General features: G+C 46.7%; 1 protein-coding gene across 7 annotated transcripts in view; it reads left to right on the forward strand.

Annotated features, from left to right (window-relative positions):
• Positions 1-4,726: 4,726 nt before the first annotated feature.
• KCNQ2 (potassium voltage-gated channel subfamily Q member 2) overlaps positions 4,727-19,644 on the forward strand; it is a 116,048-nt gene continuing 101,130 nt past the window's right edge. For all 7 annotated transcript variants that reach the window (XM_043495802.1, XM_038370383.2, XM_043495804.1 and 4 more), the window contains exon 1: positions 4,727-5,276. In XM_043495802.1, coding sequence (XP_043351737.1) covers positions 4,981-5,276 — 296 coding nt within the window. In that variant the 5' untranslated portion in view covers positions 4,727-4,980. The remainder of the gene's footprint in view (positions 5,277-19,644) is intronic.

Raw genomic sequence — 19,644 nt, forward strand, 5'->3', positions numbered from 1 at the left:
ATGAACAGTGCTCTCTTTTAATGCAGGGTTTCTGGGCTCAAAACCAAAAATGATCTGATATTTGTTACACCTAATCATCAGCACTACTGATAGATAGGTTGAGAGAAAGACTCCGATAAAAATGATCGTGTTTCACCTATATAGTTAGGGAGGCCTCAGGAGCGCCCTCATAGTTCAGGTTGCACTGAGATTTGCATGTAAAACACTACTAAAATCCCCGTGTGTCATGCTTTAATGGTGGGATTTAGTCTCAAGATTTGGCACAATTAAATATTTTCTAACCTTTGTAGAGGAAATATTTTTAAATGCTGCTTTTTGGAAATCCTGCACTATTTACCATAGATCTTTGGGTTCCTCTCGCTAAACTCTGCAAATGCCAAACTTCATGCACACAGGCACATTCTGAACATCTTAGATATAGGCCACATTTGAAATTAGATTAAAAAAGAGTAGTCATGTAATGGTCAGCAGCCACGACAGCCTCTGTTAATCATCACAACACACCAGCATATAAGCAATCAACATGATTGGCCTTCAAGGGGTCCTGCTGCTTGTTCAGGATAAGAGTGTATATGTATGTGGGTTGTGGGTGGTGAAAGGGAAGTAACTGAGCCCGGGAAGAGGGATGATGAGTGGAATGTTAATATGAACTATTTTCAAAACCAAAAGCTGGCCTCTTTGGCCCATCTCTAACCATATTTTCACACAAAATACTTTGTCAACTTTGCACCAAGTTGGCTAAACTGCATGTCCCAAGTTGAATTTTGGTTTTGCATGACCAGACCCAAGGAAAGCTCAGACCTTGGTACCAATTCATGCCAACCACTGCAGACTTGGACAAAAGGTTTGGTTTGGGCTAACCACTAAATATAACAGTGCTGTCATTCTACATATTTCACCTGTAATAAAAAGGATTTCCAAGAGGCAAATAATTAATTAAGTCTGTATATTAGTTAATCTATATATTCCAACTATCTAGCAAGTCTGAAAGATCCATTTCACAGAAGGGGCAACACCACACCATTCTTTTTAAAGCGATCAGTAATATTGAAAATAAGGGGCTGATTTCATATTTCTAGTTACTTGTTTGTGGGTCTTAACATCCTTGGAGCAGATCAAAGCCCATTCCCAGTCTGTCTTACACACGCCTAATTAAACCACAGAGTTTTAACAAACCCTTTTGTCTTCTGTGCCCCTGGCAAAAATATCTTAGCGCAAGGGGAAGTACTCTGTGATATGACCTTGCTCTACAAAGATCTAGCCCTTCTCTGATTTATTCTGGTCTGTATAGCAGTCACACCTAAGGGCTGCAGGGGGAGAACAGGACCCTGTTGCACTGGGCAAACACAGACTGAGAGACTCCCTGAGCCAAAGAGCTCCCAGTCTAAACAGACAGGACAGACAAAGAGCGGGAAGGGAAACAGAAGGGAAGTGACTTGCTCAAGGTCACACAGCAGTTGGTGGCAGAGCCAAGAATAGAACTCAGCTCTCTTGACGTCCTAACCCACTAAATCATGCTACCTTTCAATATGCAGAACCGTGACAGTCGACACTGTGCCACAGAATACAATCTATAGGAAATCCTGGAAGGAGGAGATGGGGATGCACTTAGATTCCAAAGCAGAGTTAGCTGGGTTGGGGAGGAGCAGCTCCGTTACATTAGGGCTTCATCCAAAACGTCAGGCTCCTTCCATCTCCCTCACCAACTCTTGTTCTCAGTTCCATGTTTTCCACTCACTCCGGAACTTCCTCCCATGTAAGGCAATAAGAACGGCCAGCTGCCAGCATGCAGGTGTGGGCCTCCTTGTCTCTCACTTGTGGCTCTGCCCTGGCCTCCTCTGACCATGGGCTCTATCCCTGTCGTTTAGGCATGGGTGGCATTCTGGGTACCACTGAAATACGACACAAAATAATGAGCAGGTGAGCTGGGCAAGTAGGATGCAATGAATGTAAGTGCTGCTTCTGGGCTCACAAAACATTCGCAAACTCTTGTGAATGTATAGTTTGTAAACGCTTGCCCAACAGTTTGGACAAATAGTTTTCAAACTGCTCACTTCAGCTAGGTCATTCGCTTTTCATGGCATGGGATTGCTCGCATAATATGGTTTCGGCACTCTGCTGGCATGGCTGAAACTACTTACCAGAATAATAATGCATTCTGGGCACAAATCTTTAAAGAACACGAGTGATCTTATAACTATTCACAAAAATTCACAAACAAGGAACAGCATGACCCTACACTGAGTTTGAGTAATTTCTTCATGGATATACTTGCACATCAGTCTTTCCATCATTCAACTAGCTCTTGCTCTTGCTTTCTGAACGACTTGCACAGGATGATTTCTCTTTCTGACCTATGTTGGAGGGACATTAGAGGGGTTCCCCTTTGTGCACATTACTGTATGGCTGTCCAAAACTAACTCATTTCTGGACCACACATCTGAAGAATCTGAAGAGTAGACAATCAGGGTTCCAGTTCCAGAGCTCCTCTAGTCCGCTAGGGACTTCACTTTACTAAGTCAGCTTCTCCTGGGAGGTGTCGAAATATTACGGTGATGTGAGATTGTACAAAACCCAATGGTAGGTAGATAGAGGACCCTAAAGCCAGAGCCAGCCCTGGGGATACATGCTCTGCAAGGTTTTGTGTGGTGTCTCCCTGAAACTTGGCTTAAACATCAAGGTGACACATGATTTATTAGGCAGACCTAGCTCTGCCCTGATGCCCTTAGCAGGATTGCTGCATTGAAGTCCTGAAGTTCTGCCAGGACTCTGGCAGAGGAGTGCCCGGCACTGGGTGCCACTCCTCCCACATCACCTACCTAGAGGGGAAAGGAGCAAGGCACAAAAATGACAGAAACAGCCAGCAGCCCCACCCTCCCACCCGTTATAATCTTCTCCCTTTTCCTGCAGAGAAGAGCAAAGTGAGAGACAGTGGTTCCTGGCCTCATTCCCTGTGTAGGAGTGGGGGTGGCTCCTGCTCTCTGCCTTCAACAGAGGGATGGGGGGCGGGGGGGAGTAGTAGCGCCTCCAGTGGCAGGGGTTTTTGTTTGGCTGTTTCCCAAAGAATCAGGGTCTGGCAGGGAAGAACTGGGGGAAGAGGATCCATTTGGGCCTGGGGAGGGGAGCCATTTGTGTATCTGCATGAGGGAGGGGAGTCACTCTGGACCTGAAGTGTGTGTGTGTGGGGGAGGAGTAGGGGGCTGGCTTCCTGGTTTGGGAGGGGATACAGTTGTGCATGTTGGGGAGGGGGAGCTGATGGCTAATGGGGGGGGAGGCCATGCACTCCCCACAGGTGAGTCGAGTACACCTTTGGACGGTGTACAACCATTGCTTAGTTTGTAATGAATGAGGTGATGGGGTTGTGCCATTTTTTTACTTTCATAACTGACGGGGCAATCCCAAAGGTGCCAGGGCTATGAACTGCCAAGCCTAGAGTTGCTGGGGGGCTAGGAACTGCCAAGCCCAGAGATGCTGCGGGGGGCTAGGAACTGCCAAGCCCAGAGGTGCCAGGGGGCTAGGAACTGCCAAGCCCAGAGATGCTGCGGAGGGCTAGGAACTGCCAAGCCTAGAGGTGCTGGGGGGCTAGGAACTGCCAAGCCCAGAGGTGCCGGGGGGCTAGGAACTGCTAGGCCAAGAGGTGCCAGGGCTCTGGACTGCTAAGCCAAGAGGTGCCAGGGGGCTAGGAACTGCCAAGCCTAGAGGTGCCGGGGGGCTAGAAACTGCCAAGCCCAGAGATGCTGTGGGGGGCTAGGAACTGCCAAGCCTAGAGGTGCCGGGGGGCTAGGAACTGCCAAGCCCAGAGATGCTGTGGGGGGCTAGGAACTGCCAAGCCCAGAGATGCTGTGGGGGGCTAGGAACTGCTAGGCCCAGAGGTGCCGGGGCTCCGGACTGCTAAGCCAAGAGGTGCCAGGGGGCTAGGAACTGCCAAGCCCAGAGGTGCCGGGGGGCTAGAAACTGCCAAGCCCAGAGATGCTGTGGGGGGCTAGGAACTGCCAAGCCTAGAGATGCTGTGGGGGGCTAGGAACTGCCAAGCCCAGAGATGCTGTGGGGGGCTAGGAACTGCTAGGCCCAGAGGTGCCGGGGCTCCGGACTGCTAAGCCAAGAGGTGCCAGGGGGCTAGGAACTGCCAAGCCCAGAGGTGCCGGGGGGCTAGAAACTGCCAAGCCCAGAGATGCTGTGGGGGGCTAGGAACTGCCAAGCCTAGAGATGCTGTGGGGGGCTAGGAACTGCCAAGCCCAGAGATGCTGTGGGGGGCTAGGAACTGCCAAGCCCAGAGATGCTGTGGGGGGCTAGGAACTGCCAAGCCCAGAGATGCTGTGGGGGGCTAGGAACTGCCAAGCCCAGAGGTGCTGGGGGGCTAGGAACTGCTAGGCCCAGAGGTGCCGGGGCTCTGGACTGCTAAGCCAAGAGGTGCCGGGGGCTAGGAACTGCCAAGCCCAGAGGGGCCGGGGCTCAGCCCTGGCACAAATTAAGCCCTGTGTATAGCAGCCTGGATTTTCTTTCTTTATGTGCAAAGCCTAACGGGGAAAGGAGGAGGAGGAGGACACTGAACACCAATAAATCTATCCCCAGGCCCTTTTCATCCGCGGGCTTCCCCAAAGGAGCATGCATGGAGGGGGGGGGCGGGGGGAGGCTCTTTTGCAGAGCCGGGGGCATGTGGAACGGGGCGGAGGTGCCCCCCCCGGCTCCCCCTTCCAGCCCCACCCGGGAGAGGCCGGGAACGCGCGCAGGGCGGGCGGAGCCGCAGCTGGCAGGCGGCGAAGGGGGCTGGCCAGGCTGCGGAGCGGCCCCTGCGGCTTTTCCTGCCCGAATCTCCGCGCTCCCGGCCCGGCTGCCTCCCCCGGCCCTGCCATGCCGCTCTCCGGCCCCGGGCTGCTGCCCTGCCCGCCGCCCCCTACCCGGCGCCCCCTCTGAAAGCCCGCCAGGATCGGTCCCCTCCCTCACCCCAGCCCGGGCTAGCGACCGAGCCCCGGGGAAAGGATGGTGCAGAAATCCCGCAACGGAGGCGTGTACCCGGGTGCGACCGGAGAGAAGAAGCTGAAAGTGGGGTTCGTGGGGCTGGATCCAGGCGCCCCGGATTCCAACCGGGATGGGGCGCTGCTGATAGCCAGCTCGGACAGCACCAAGCGGGGCAGCATCCTGAGCAAGCCCCGCTCCGGGATCTCCGGGACGGGGAAGCCCCCCAAGAGAAATGCCTTTTACCGCAAGCTGCAGAATTTCCTCTACAACGTGCTGGAGAGACCCCGCGGCTGGGCCTTCATTTACCACGCCTACGTGTGAGTAGCGAGTGCGGGCGCCTTTGCGCAGCCTGCCCCGGGGCAGGAGGCTGGAGATGGGGGGGGCAGCGGGCCATGCCTGGGGCAGCCCGGGCGGGAGCCGATGCCTGGCAGCTCAGCCCCCGGGTGGCTAAAACCGAGCTGCAGGGGGAGAGGCGATGTGAGCAGAGGAGGAGGGGCGAGCTGCAGGGTGGCAGGGTTTAAGCTCCCTTTATTTCCTCCCCACGCTGGCCTGTCTGCATCTTGCAGCTCGGAAACACCCGCGGAGCCAGCCGGTTTTGTGCCTTCCCTTCCTGAGCCCTGGCTGCCCCAATTCACGGTGCAATTATTAAGAAGGAAGGGGAGGGGGAAGGGGGACCACCTACAAAAAAAAAAATCAAACAAGCAGCCCTGCAAAATTGGAGTGTCGCTTACCCCAGGTTTCAGAGTAGCAGCCGTGTTAGTCTGTAGCCGCAAAAAGAAAAGGAGGACTTGTGGCACCTTAGAGACTAACACGTTTATTTGAGCATCAGCTTTCGTGAGCTACAGCTCACTGCATCGGATGCACCCAGGAAGTGTGATAGCGACGATGCACATTTCCCAGCCCTGAACCAGATGCAATACAAACCCGTCTGGTTCTTAGGTGAATACACTCGCCTGGCTCCTTCGCTTGTCTCCTCTGCCTGATGACAAGGTGCTGTGGGGCAGGCTGTGCTCATTAATCACTTGGTTCTGGTTTAGCTGGAGCAGTGGCTGGTTGTTTTTGGTCCTGCTTGGAATCCTCCGAGCAATGCTGTTAGCAGCAAGGAACAAACAATCTGACCCAGGCGCTGCTGTCTGTGCTGGGTCTCCCTTCTCTGCCCCACAGTTCTCCCCTTCCTCTATCCCCAGCTTTGATTGATCTGTGTCTGGCACCGTTTTGGCCTGTGGACTGGAAGATATTTATGGACAGCTGCTAAAGTAGAGCTGTACCAGGGAAGAAAGGCTGCTCAGTGTCTGATTCCTGACAGCAGAGAGAGGGAGTGGCAGGCAAAGGCGGACGTTTGCACTCAGATGCCCTTTATTAGCAAGGAATGTTTGTATCCCACCGATCAGCTGGACATAAGCGCAGTTGAGCTCCTGTTGTTTGTGGGAATATAAAGGGGATGCCAAGCTGCATGACCTGCTGCTGTGTTACTGCTGCTCCCTTCCCTCTGGGAGTTTCCATGGTCCCCACCAGGCTATTCTCCACACCTGCTGTAAAGTGGAGGCATATATCTGGCTTGTCCTTTTGTTGTGGTATGTTTTGGGTTTGTTTTGAATTGAGGGTTCGCCTCCTCCCGACCTGGTTTTCAAAGTTTTTCCCTTTACGTGATGGCGATGGTACCAAAAGTCGTTGGGAAGTGCATTCAGGTGCTCAGCCATTTTGTAGGTGGAAGCATCTCAGAGAGATCTTATTGCTGAGTAAACTTAGATGATGAAATTCTGGCTCCCCTGACATACATGGGAGCATGGCTGTTCACTTCAGTGGGACCCAGGTTTCTCCCAGAGAGATCATAATGGAGTGAGAAGCAAATCATGCCAATATATCTCGATTTCTCCATTTGGTCTACAATTAGAATACATTACCCAATGTTCAGAGCTGCGAAGCACCTTCGGCTCTCATGAGCTTCCAAGCGCTCAGCACTTCCGAAAATCAGGCTCGTATTTTGTGAACAAGCCCTGTGTATGTGTGCACAGGATACTTGATTGTTAAATACACATAAAGGCAAAATCAATCCTTAGGGGCTGACTCTGTAGCTGCAATAGCCAGTGTGATTGCAGGGGTCAGGATAAAGATGACAAAAGTGGAATGGGATGAAAGCAAAATGGCACATGGCAAGTTAACCCCATGCAAAGAAGCTTTTTTAGTACAAAGAGGATAGTGTAGCTAACCTGTCTGACTCCTGACCTGTGTGATTAATCCAGACAGACACACAGTCCTGAATTTATCTCCTCAGGGCCCTTTTCAGAAACAAAGCTTTGTAATGTCCCTTGCAATTCATGAGGGAGTAATGGAAACATCCCAGATTCATGCAGCTACAAACTTTACATCATCCTTCATGGACCTTCCCCAGAGGTGAAATCCAGCCCCATGCAGAGGACCATCACAAGACCTCTACTACTGAAATCCTCAAAACAGGGCTTAAGCGGTGTTTAGACCTTGTGGTAAGTGTCTGAATTTCAGCCTGTATGCTCCATATGTTGGCCCCATGTCCAGGGAATAAATGTGTTTATTTCCACCACCATGTGACGCACCATTGACCACCTCTCCTGAACTTTTCCCACCTATCCCTCTCTCTCAGGAATACTTCAGAGCATTCCAAACCTCCAGACACTTTGTTTTTTAAAGCTCTGCCCCAAAACTGTTTCCCCTCAAGCATCAATCAGGAAAATGCAGTCTAAGCTTATACAGCATTCAGCTGCTGGACCAGTGATCATTTCATGGGCCTACATGTTATGATGCTTCAGATGCGTGTTACACAGTACTGGGAAGCTGGCTATCATTCTAGTCTTTTGGCCCATACTTGTACCCGAGTGAGCCCGGGTACATTGCTCATTTACAGATGTAAAGTACATAATTCCCATATAGATGAATGAAAGCCTATGCACCATTTATGCCCCATTTGTTTTTATACTTATTTATTTGTATTACATTAGTGCCTAGAGAGCCCAAAGAACACTAGTCCCATAGGGCTAGGTGCCGTACCTACATGTAGTGAGAGACAGTCCTTGCTACAAAGAGTTTACTGTCTAAGTAGGCAAAGCAGACAAAGGGTGAGAGAGTAGAGGCACAGGCAGGTGAAATGACTTGCTCAAGATCACACAGCAGGTCACTGGCAGAGCTGGGCTCAGAATCCAGGTCTCCTGACGCCCAGTGCAGTGCCCTAGCCACTAGACCTTGCTACCTCCCCTCTCAGTTGAACCCTGTTTTGGGAGCAATAAGTGGTGCATAGGCCTTCTACACAGGAGTGATTTTCATCTGCGATGCACATGTGCAGTATTTGACTCAATTTCCACTGGGGCGGAGCTCTGGGGCGTTTTCATGCGCCATAATGCAGGTAGTGAGTGCTTCACCCACTGAAATGAAGGCAGGTGTGTTGGTGTCAGCGATTAGACTCTCAAATATTGTCTCCTTATAGCGAAACGTCATAACACGTTTGTTTCCTACATTGAAAAAATGCACATGGATTCTATTTTAAATGCAGATAGATGCATTTGCATAGGCAACTCTGTGACAAGTATATTTGGAGCACCACACTTTAGAGTCTGACATCACACAGTGAAGTCAACTATTGTACATCTATGTGCATGGTATGTCCATTTACACAGGCAGGTCTCAGCAGGATTTTTCTTGTTTTTCCTTGTTTTTGACCCTCACATCTCACACTATGATAATTGTTTAAAAAAAAACAAAACAAAGGAAATTCAGTCCAAAAATGTAGTTAAAACAGTATTGTGGTTGACTATATTAAAGCCTAATAGTTATGGCACAGCAGCAATATAACAATTGGGACTAATCTGCTTTGTCCTTTGTGCCATTATTTTCTGTTCCACTCCCCTAGCTGTAATGGCATTCTGGGGCATAGAGGCGCTTTGGCAGCCAGTGCTCACTCTGCATGCTCTTGTTGGACCTGGTCTTCTTTCAGGGATGAATTATGGGATTTGGCAACCCACAGCAGTGTGCTGGCGTTCTCTTGACTTTGTGTGGGTGGCTGATACTTTGGCTTTAAAAGGTCAGATCTCCTGAATTTCCGCTTGGAGAGGTGAGCAGATAGGTTTGCTAGTGCTGGTGATCAGTTTTCACAGCTGATGATTAGCTCACCACAGGAATCCAGGTGAGATGCCAACGGGTCTACTTCCCTCTGGACGTGTGCTGTTTGCCCCTTTGTGCCAGTTTGGGGGCAAAAACACACACAGTTTTGTGTCTCTATATTGTGATTGAATTTTTGACACCTAACACAAGTGGTGGCCTGTTCATGGGATATATAATGGGCCTAATATTCTGACGTTGGCCTTCACTTGTAAACACACAATTTTGCACAAGCTCTTTCATGCACTAACAGCTGAGCATGCAGGGGACAGAATTTTCAGGTGTAAAATGGTGTTTGCTGGGGTGAAAGTTGGGTTCTGCCCCGACTGAAAATCAGTCCCATTGTATCTCTGATTTCCATTGGATTATTTCTCTCCTGCCCCCTCTGCTTCTCCTGTCAGAGTCTGATCTAAGCAGAATGTGGCCTGGTAATGCTTATGTGAAGTCCCACTTAAGTACCAACATAAGCTTTTCCTGGGAGATAGGCTGGTGCATAGGCCTTGAATTGGCTTTCTACACAGAGGTTGTGTGGGTGGCTGGTACTCTGGCTTGAGGTTGTCTTTCCCTTTTGCCTATTTCACGTATTTCTTCAAATTCCTCTATCTTGCTCACTGTAATCTGTTCACAGGATGCAATATCTAGTATCCTGTCTTCTGACAGTGGGTGGTGCTAAATGCTTCAGAGGGAATGAACAGAACAGGGCAGTTATCGAGAGATCCATGCCCTGTCGTTCATTTCCAGCTTCTGGCAGTCAGAAATTTAGGGACACTCAGAGCATGGGGTTGTGTCTCTGAACGTCTTGGTTAATAGCCATGGATGGACCTGTCCTCCATGAATTTATCTAATTCTCTTCTCAATCCAGTTATACTTTTGGCCTTCACAACATTCCCTGGCAACGAGTTTCACATGTTGACTGTGCATTGTGTGAAGAAGTGTTTCCTTTTGTTTGTTTTAAACCTGGTGCTTATTAATTTCATTGTGAGCCCTGGTTCCTGGGTTAAGCGAAGGGGTAAATAACACTTCCTTATTCACTTTTTCACACTATTCATGATTTTATAGATCTCTATCATACCCCACCTTAATCATCTCTTTTCCAAGCTGAATAAGAGGGTGTGCCATGAATTTATATAGTGGCATTATGATATTTTGTGTCTCATTATCTATCCCTTTCCTAATGGTTCGTAACATTCTGTTTGTTTTGTTGACTGCCATTGTACATTGAACAGATATTTTCAGAGAAAGATCTCTTTCTTGAGGTAACACCTAATTTAGATCTTATCATTTTATAGGTATAGTTGGGATTCTGTTTTCCAATGTGCATTACTTTGCATTTATCAAGATTGAATTTCACCTGCCATATTGTTGACCAGTCATCCAGTTTTGTGAGATCCCTTTGTAACTCTTCGCAGTTAACTTTGGACTTAACTACCTTGAGTAATTGTGTATCATCTGCAAGTTTTGCCACCTCATTGTTTACCCCCTTTTCCAGATCATTTGTGAATATGTTGAACAACACTGGTCCCAGTACAGATCCCCGCTATTTACCACTCTCCACTGTGAAAATTGACCATTTATTCCTACTCCTTGTTTCCTGTCTTTTAACCAGTTACCAATCCATGAGAGGACCTTCCCTCTTAATCCATGACTACTTACTTTGCTTAAGAGCCTATGGTGAGGGGCTTTGTCATAGGCTTTCTGAAAGTCCAAGTACACTCTTGTACACATGCTTGTTGACACCCTCAAAAAATTCTAATAGAATACTGAGGAATGATTTTCCTTTACAAAAGCCGCATTGACTCTTCCTCAATATATTGTTTTCTTTCTGGTCTGATGGTTCTGTTCTTTACTATAGTTTCAAATAGTTTGCCAGATGCTGAAGTTAGGCTTATCGGTCTGTAATTGCCAGGATCACCTCTGGAGTCTTTTTTAAAAATTGGCATTACATTAGCTATCCTCCAATCCTCTGGTACAGAGGTTCATTTAAATGATAGGTTACGTACCACAGTTAGTAGTTCTGCAATTTCATATTTGAGTTCCTTCAGAACTCTTGGGTGAATCCCATCTGGTCCTGGTGACTTATTACTAGTACATTTATCACATCACTATGCGCCTCAGGTGGATTTTTTTTTTTAATTTCAGCCAGAATCGTTCATCCATTTCTCAGAACAAGGTTGGGGAAAATACATTGTTTTACCCATGTTAAAAAAAATTACACCCATGTTTAATACGTCCATGTTTTGCTCCACTACAGTGTTTGTGAGAGAACAGGGTTAGGTTGGTGCAGTGAAGCCATATCAAATAATGTGACTTTGGTTTTGGATTGTCTTTCCTACAAAACCGTGGACCCATTTCTGTTGGTGTTGAATTCTCTTAATTCCCATCAAATCAATGTGAGCTGATGGCACTCAGTGCCTGGCAGGATCAGGCCCTTCATCACATAGTATTTTGCACAGTTACAAGTTATTAACCTCACTTATGGCTTCTGGTACTCAAGGGTCAAAAATGGCCTAAGTCTCAAATGAAAATAAAATTATTCTGGTGACCTTAATGTGGTCGCCCTAACATAGTTACAGTAGACATTGTTACCTAGTTATAAGAGACCCACATTACAAGGGGGATGACTGGTGACCTCACTGCTGCTAAATAAAGGTATCACAGATTGGCACAGAGGCGTATTGCATATTGGGGGTCTTGCCAGCCCTCTATCTGGCTCAACCCAGTGCTGTTAAATCTTCCATTTCCGCAACTTCAGTTATTTAAAGGGACACTAACTAGATTCAAAGTAAAAATAATTGAGCTGTACTGACAGTTACCCCATGGAGAAGAATGGACCCTCGAGATTGCAGAGAAGTACTTTTTCTTTAATTGCGGACCCTCAATTGTCTTTCCTTTCCATCCAGAGTGCAGGGCAGGAATCATTCTTCCACAATAGAAATGAATGATGCCATGTCTTCGCCTCACTGAACATGCCAAGTGACTTCAGCTCCCCACACAATTCCATCAGCTCTATCGTGGCCAACCAGAATACGACACCCTATAATATATAAATTGAAGAAGCTGGGGGATCATATCTATTTATTATAAAGCACCAAAATATAAAATTGTGGACGGCTTGGTGGGAAATATCTCAAGCAGAAGTCATGAGCTGGTGTAGAGAGGAGATTGCTTTATCATAGCCTTTGGGCTTTTTTAACTGCATAACAGCCAATAGGGAGCTAAACTAAGCAGTTCTTCCACCTAAGTGTGCCCTTCTTGCCAAGAAATTAACGGCATTTTGGGCTATATAAGTAGGGGCATTGCCAGCAGATCGAGGGAAGTGATCGTTCCCCTCTATTCGACATTGGTGAGGCCTCATCTGGAATACTGTATCCAGTTTTGGGCCTCACGATACAAGAAGGATGTGTAAAAATTGGAAAGCGTCAAGCGGAGGGCAACAAAAATGGTTAGGGGACTGGAACACATGATTTATGAGGAGAGGCTGAGGAAACTGAGATTGTTTAGTCTGTGGAAGAGAAGAATGAGGGGGGATTTGAGAGCTGCTTTCAACTACCTGAAAAGGGGGTTCCAAAGATCTAGACTGTTCTCAGTGGTAGCAGATGACAGAACAAGGAATAATGGTCTCAAGTTGCAGTGGGGGAGGTTTAGGTTGGATATTAGGAAAAACTTTTTCACTAAGGGGGTGGTGAAGCACTGGAATGTGTTACCTAAGGAGGTGGTGGAATCTCCTTCCTTAGAGGTTTTTAAGGTCAGGCTTGACAAAGCCCTGGCTGGGATGATTTAGTTGGGGATTGGTCCTGCTTTGAGCAGGGGGTTGGAATAGATGACCTCCTGAGGTCCCTTCCAACCCTGATATTCTATGATTCTGTGATTTTGTCCACCAGCTCTGTCTGGCTTCAGTGTTTCTAAGGTGCTGTTGGCATCTTAGAACCTTTCTCCCCTAAAGCCAACTCTTTGGTTATAACAAGGGTCGCTGGCTGGCCAACTTTTTAAAGTTATTTTTCTGACTTCCCCCGCTCCAAAAACCATAAACTACAAAAAAAAAAAGACTCTACTAACAAATGTTATAATCAGCAATTCATGTGGAGTACTGTGTACACTCTGCACTGGGGGGTGGCCAGCCTGTGGCTCTGGAGCCACATGTGGCTCTTCAGAAGTTAATATGCGGCTCCTTGTATAGGCACCGACTCTGAGGCTGGAGCTACAGGCGCGAACTTTCCAATGTGCTGGGGGGTGCTCACTGCTCAACCCCTGGCTCTGCCATGGGTCTGCCCCCACTCCATCCCTTCCCATCCCCTCCCTGAGTTTGCCGTGCCCTCGCTCCCCCACCCCCCAGGGCCTCCTGCACACCACAAAACAGCTGATCGGGAGGTGCGGGAAGGGAAGGGGAGGTGCTGATCAGCAGGGCTGCCAGTGGGCAGGAGGCACTGGGAAGCGGGTTGGAGGGGAAGCTACTGGTGACTTATTACTGTGACTCTTTGGCAATGCACATTAGTAAATTCTGGCTCCTTCTCAGGCTCAGGTTGGCCACCCCTGCTCTACACAGTGGAAACCCCAGAAGTTCTTTCAGTGGGAGCCCAAGCTAACTAACTAATCAAAGTCCCAGAAATTTGCTGACATTCTTGGTGGCTGTGGCACATGCACAAAGAAATAATGCAAAAAGCAGCAAACCCCGTAGACCCATGTCGTTTTGTGCTATAACAGACACCTGGTGGGGAAACAAGGTTTGCGGGGGAAGAGGTTGAGGGCAGGGATGGGGAATGTTAAGGATATAGTATCCCTTTAAGTTTTAAAGGAAGAGAAAGGGCAGTCAGGATGAAATCCATTATTTCGGGGTTGGCTGTGTAACCCCTGTGTTTTTAAGCATTTACAATGGGACTACTCCTAGGGGTAAGTGCTCTCTGGTGTGTGGAAGAGAAATGGACCTTTCGGATGTCACATGGGGGTAAGAAGCAATCAAATGAATTTAAGAAAGGGAAGATATAGGCTGAATACCATGAAATTAACTAGGATGACCAGATGTCCCGATTTTATAGGGACAGTCCTGATATTTGGAGCTTTCTCATATATAGGCACCTGTTTACCCCCCATCCCCTGTCTCAGTTTTTCACGCTTGCTATCTGGTCACCCTAAAATTAACTGACTACAGAATCACTCCCCATGTGAATGGGTGGGATCCCTATTACTTGAGACACTTAAAATTTCCTTGGATTCCATGGGAGGTGATGTCCTATAGGGACCAATTTAACTCATGCCCTCTATAGAAAGATAATGTCTTGTAAGGGATAATCTTACTCCTGGGGTGGGGAATGGATTAGATGGTCTCATAGTTCTTTTTTTCTGTCTCGTTGCTGTGCTTCTCTGAGAGTGTTTGAAAGATACACCAAGAGTGATGTGTATGAAGCTTAGTTGATATACAGCCTTGGATATAGCCTGAACCTTAAAGAGCCCTGTCTTGAGTGATCTGTTAGACCCGTGACAGATTGTTCTATAGGATCTCGTGGAGTGGAACTGGTTAGCAACCTTGATGTGCCACAGCTATGCACTTGCATGGCACGTGCTCAGTCAAAACCTGCTGAGACTGATGCTTTTTCCTTTGCTGTTAGAGTTCTAGCTGGATTACAGAAGACAAGTCACTCAGAGAAGCTGCTGTTTTGATGAGCTAAAAACAGATTAATAGTGTCAGTGAGATACTCAGTTGTTTCAACTGAGACAATGTGTCAACAGGTGCCCCAAAGCAAAGTACTGACATGTCCTGTGTGGATCGTGCATCTTAAAAAGGATGCAGTCAGAGGGCCCGTGGTGCTCAGATACTCTGGTGGTGAGGATGGTAGAAGAACTGAAATGGAACAGGAATTGAAAACAGAATCTGACTTGATATGCAAACTAAAAACCAGACTGACAAGACTTTGCCAAACCTAGCCCCAGCCCAGGTTTGGTCCATCTCTTTAGAAACTAGAGATGGGTTTGGTACAGAGCCATTGTTCCAAAGTCCCTGACATTCAGGCAATATGAGATCTAGAGCTGGGCCTCCCCAGGGTTTGATTTTGCAAAGCCTAAACCCAGCTGATGAGGTTTTGAGAAACCAAACCAACCACTGGTGCTGCTCAGCTCAGTGTGTGAGGAGTTCTGGACAAAAGAGAACTTTACAACAGACCCCAATAAAAATGTGGGAGAGAATGCAGGAGTACAGAAATGTGGGAAGGTGTGATAAGGAATCAATTCCTATGGAACTACTATTTATTATGAATTATTATTATTTTGTTATTAATTTATTAATCACTGTAGTGCTTAATAACCCCAATCAAGGCCCCATTGTGCTGGGTACGGTACAAATATGTAGCAAAGAGACAGTTTCAAAGATCTTACTCTCTAAACACGTGATGAGAGACAACAATTGGAGATGGATAGAGAAATGAGGGAAAGGACAAGGTTACAGTGATAAAGTAAGCAGCACTCACAGCCAGACTGCTCACTAGCCATTGTACTAAGAGGAATTGGTTGCAGGATCAAGTGAATCATGAGACATTTGGCACTTCGTCTCTTGGAGAACTGAGGTTTATTCTCCCTTCTGAGCGTGTGTGGACTGGCCAGTAGTTTGAAAGGAGGAGACCCTCTTAGTTATGAACTTTCAGGCCAGTGGATTTCCAGATTCCTCATTCGTAAATAGACTCCTGCTTTCCTGAAAGCTTTGTTTTATGCTGCTCTCTTCTTATAACTTTGCCATCTAGGGAGGTGACAAAATCATAGCGAAATACAGCTGAGATAGCTGAAGTTATTGCTGTGTACTGCAATAGCTTACAGCTGTAGGGCAGTAGATAAGAATATAGTTTCTGCTGATGAGCTGTCAATCCCTATGAAATTATTACCTCACACAGGGGAAAAACATTACCATAAAATAATGACATATGAGGTGACTCACATGTACAGAAACTACCCCGTCTCATATTTCAAGAACGAGTAAACATGGGAGCTTGTTTCCTAGTAGACAGCCAGCCCATCTCTTTATTGTGATATCTGTTCAGTGCAGCTGAAGGGTAATTTCAATAACCAATGCAACAGTAAAATATAAAAGTCAAAGAAAAGATTAATTAACTTAATCTGTAGTAAAAAGTAATGATAATCCATATATATTATGATAACAGTGTCCCCAACTGAAACAAGAGCTCCACTGTGGTGCTGCACATACACATTGTAGAGACCGTCCCGCACCCAAAGAGCTTACTGTATCAAAAAGACAAGACAGATGAAAGACAGGAGAAAGGGCTGCAGCAGACAGCTATCAGGATGATGTCTGCCCAAACATCATCTTAGTTCCACTCTATCTTTTGATGTTATTTCTGTTTTGGTTTTTTTCAGTTTTTGTTTGTGGGGTTTGCAAAAGAATTTCTGAAGTTCTTGGAGCTGAGGTCGGGTGAGGAGAAGGCAGGACGGGAGGAGCTAATAGGAACGTGGAATGGTAAAGGAGGAGCTAATAGGAACTTGGAATGGTAAAGAAGAAGCTAATACGAATGGTAAAGACAACCCAATAGGAAATTGGTGATGATTGCTGATGATGATCCTGAACATCCTGTTCAGGAATAACATAGTCATAAATAACGGGGAGTCCTTGTAGCACCTTAGAAACTAACAAATTTATTTGGGCATAAGCTTTCATGGGCTAAAACCCACTTCATCAGATGCACAGAGTGGAAAATACTGTAGGGAGGTATAAATACACAGCATACGAAAAGATGGGAGTTGCCTTACCAAGTGTGTGTGTGGAGGTGGGGGGGTCAGTGCTAACGAGCCAATTCAATTAAGGTGGAAGTGGGCTATTCTCAACAGTTGACAAGAAGGGGTGGAAATCACTTTTGTAGTGCTAATGAGGCAAATGTAAATAAGGTGGCCCATTTCAAACAATTGACAAGAAGGTGTGAGTATCAGCAGGTGGAAATTAGTTTTTGTAGTGATGTGTCCCAGCAGAAACTCCTATTTATGTTGGGCTGGTGCAATACAGAATAACATACTTCAGTAACAAAACATCCACTGATCTTATCTGGCTTTAGCAGTGAACCTGTGCATATGGTGAGATTGGTCCAGTCTCTGCAATTCGAATAAATGCAATGTGTGCACATACACTTTTTGTGGGTTTGTACAGAGCCTATGACAATGGGCTCCTAGGAGCTACTTCCATACGAATAATAAATAGTAATAATAATAATTAATGAAAATACCTGAAGGTAGGCTCAGAAGAAGAAAGGTTTTTTTAATCATGGATTCATTTTATTTATTGCTCTTGCCCGTTTAGAAATGCGAGCATAATATTGATGGTTCAGCGTTTAATAAAGGGAAGGGTAAGAAAAGTGAAACAAAACCACCAGTTCTGTTTTGTGCTGCTGTTTTATGATGGATTCTGCAGCTAGGTGTGCTTTTGAATTTGCCCAACCAAAGTAAACAGTGAAATTAGTAGTGCAATTGATGTCTAAGACCCTGATCCAGCCAAACTGTACACATGTTGCAGTTACAGAACCTGTGCTAAGTAATGAGGACCAAAGTGTCACAGTATAAAAGCTAGGGCAGTTGGAGCAGGTGGGGGTATCAGGCTGATGTAGCTGTTGAGCTGGTAGGTCATTGTTTTGCTTTCCTTTCATAAATCCTTCTTGTTTTGATGTGTCTGACCCCACTGGAACTGCCATTCGGAGTTTGGAAGAGCAAGAAATGGTCTCGTCCATGTAGAGTGACCAGACAGGAAGTGTGAAAAATCGGGACAGGGGTGGGCAGGTAATAGGCACCTCTATAAGACACAGCCCCAAATATCGGGACTGTCCCTATAAAATCGGGACATCTGATCAGCCTACATCCATGTAATGGATCCCCAAATACCTGCAATGTATCGAACTTCCATAAGGAAGTGAGGCTGTTTTTTAGCTAATGGCAGTGAGTGTTCATCCTAAAGCTGCATTCATACCCAATTAGGCATTTCATTCTGAGCCAGCGGGGAGAGTCCTCATGGTATTATGTCTTAAAACTAAATTGCTAGTGCTTCATGTGGGCTGCACAACGGAAGCCTGGGGGGACTGAGGAATTTAATATGTATTCTGAGCAAAACAAACTTTGTTAATGTGACCTTATGGTTGAGGAGTCAGACACACATTGTGCTTCCCCCAGCAACTGGGATCTCACTCTCTTTTGCACATGTCCATTATCTTATATTAGGGACCATTGTGTAGAACGTGTGTCTCTGTATATGCAGTGCAGTCAGGCTATGGTTAGTATGACAATCGGACAGATACCAATATCATTGTTGTTCTCTCTCTGAAGAAGTGCTCAGTTACTCTGGGGAGGAGCACAATATAAAAACCTAGATAAATACATACTATTTTCTGACCTCTTTGCATTTAAATTCTCCATCAGCAATTGCATTCCCAAAGGTCTTTGCATTGAATTTCCTTGGTTTTCCCTTTTATAATAAATAAAAAGAACTGTAAGCAATAGCACACTGACATCTCACATCAGTTATCAGAGTCAGTAGGGGTGTGAGATTCAGATGATCACATATCCAAATAAATACACTTTTAAGTGAACAGTTTTACTGGCCTCGGGTCATTGCAAAGTCTTACAGTTAATTGATCTGACCGGAACACAAATAGAGAGCTAGGGTTGGGAGCTGGAACACACCCTCTTGCAGTAAAATCAAGGAGGAGGTTAAGGGTAAAAACCTCATGAAGAGCCTTTTGTGGATCCTTGGTTATTCTATTGCGGCGGGACTGAGTTTGTCCCCAGGGAAGGAGCTACAGGGTCCATCCCTTGGAGGATCTCCAGGGAGCTTCTGTAGAAAGTCAGGGCTACCTGACCTCCCACGTTGACTTTATGCCCCAGCTGGCCTTCCTCCATGATTCAATTAAGCTGTACTATCAGAGACACCTTAGGCAGTTTTACCTTTTCTGGGTAAGCTCTGTGTGGCTGGCTGGGGGACAGTGTTTCCCTGACCCCAATCCCACTCAGTGTGGGGCTGCATCTCCCCCCACCAAGAGGGCTTCACTGGTCCTAAAAAGGGGGAAGGATAGTACTTTGGAGACATCTGGGCACCCTTCCCTTTTGCATTTTTGGGGCAATCAGTACCCAAAGAGTTTCCCTGTGTATGGGCATGATCTAGACCTAGATTCTGATCTCAGGCTTACTGGTATAAATCCAGAGCCACCCAAAGGACTGGAGTGCTCTGGATAGAGACCAGACTCTGAATTCACAGTTGTGCCCATCACCCTTTAAAAACAGAGTTTCACTCCATTCACTCCAGCACCTTCTGGATATGATACGGGGACCTCTTCTCCTGGATTCTTTTCTCAGGAGATTGGGTTCACATTGCTGTGGAGGGGCTGACAGCGAGGTAGCAAATTAGCATCATCCAGAAAATCACTGACACCGAGGTTTTTTTTAGCTGTGAGGTGCTAAGTCATGAAAATGCAACCTGGAGGAAAAATAGCTCTCTTTATCTTTTTGCTGAGTGTTGTAGCTTGTGACTGCTTTGAAGGGAAGCCATCTCAGCCTCCCTCCAGCAGCATCATGGAGACAGGAACA

This window comes from Dermochelys coriacea, chromosome 13 (genome assembly GCF_009764565.3).
Source record: "Dermochelys coriacea isolate rDerCor1 chromosome 13, rDerCor1.pri.v4, whole genome shotgun sequence".
In the NCBI taxonomy this organism is placed as follows: domain Eukaryota; kingdom Metazoa; phylum Chordata; order Testudines; family Dermochelyidae; genus Dermochelys; species Dermochelys coriacea.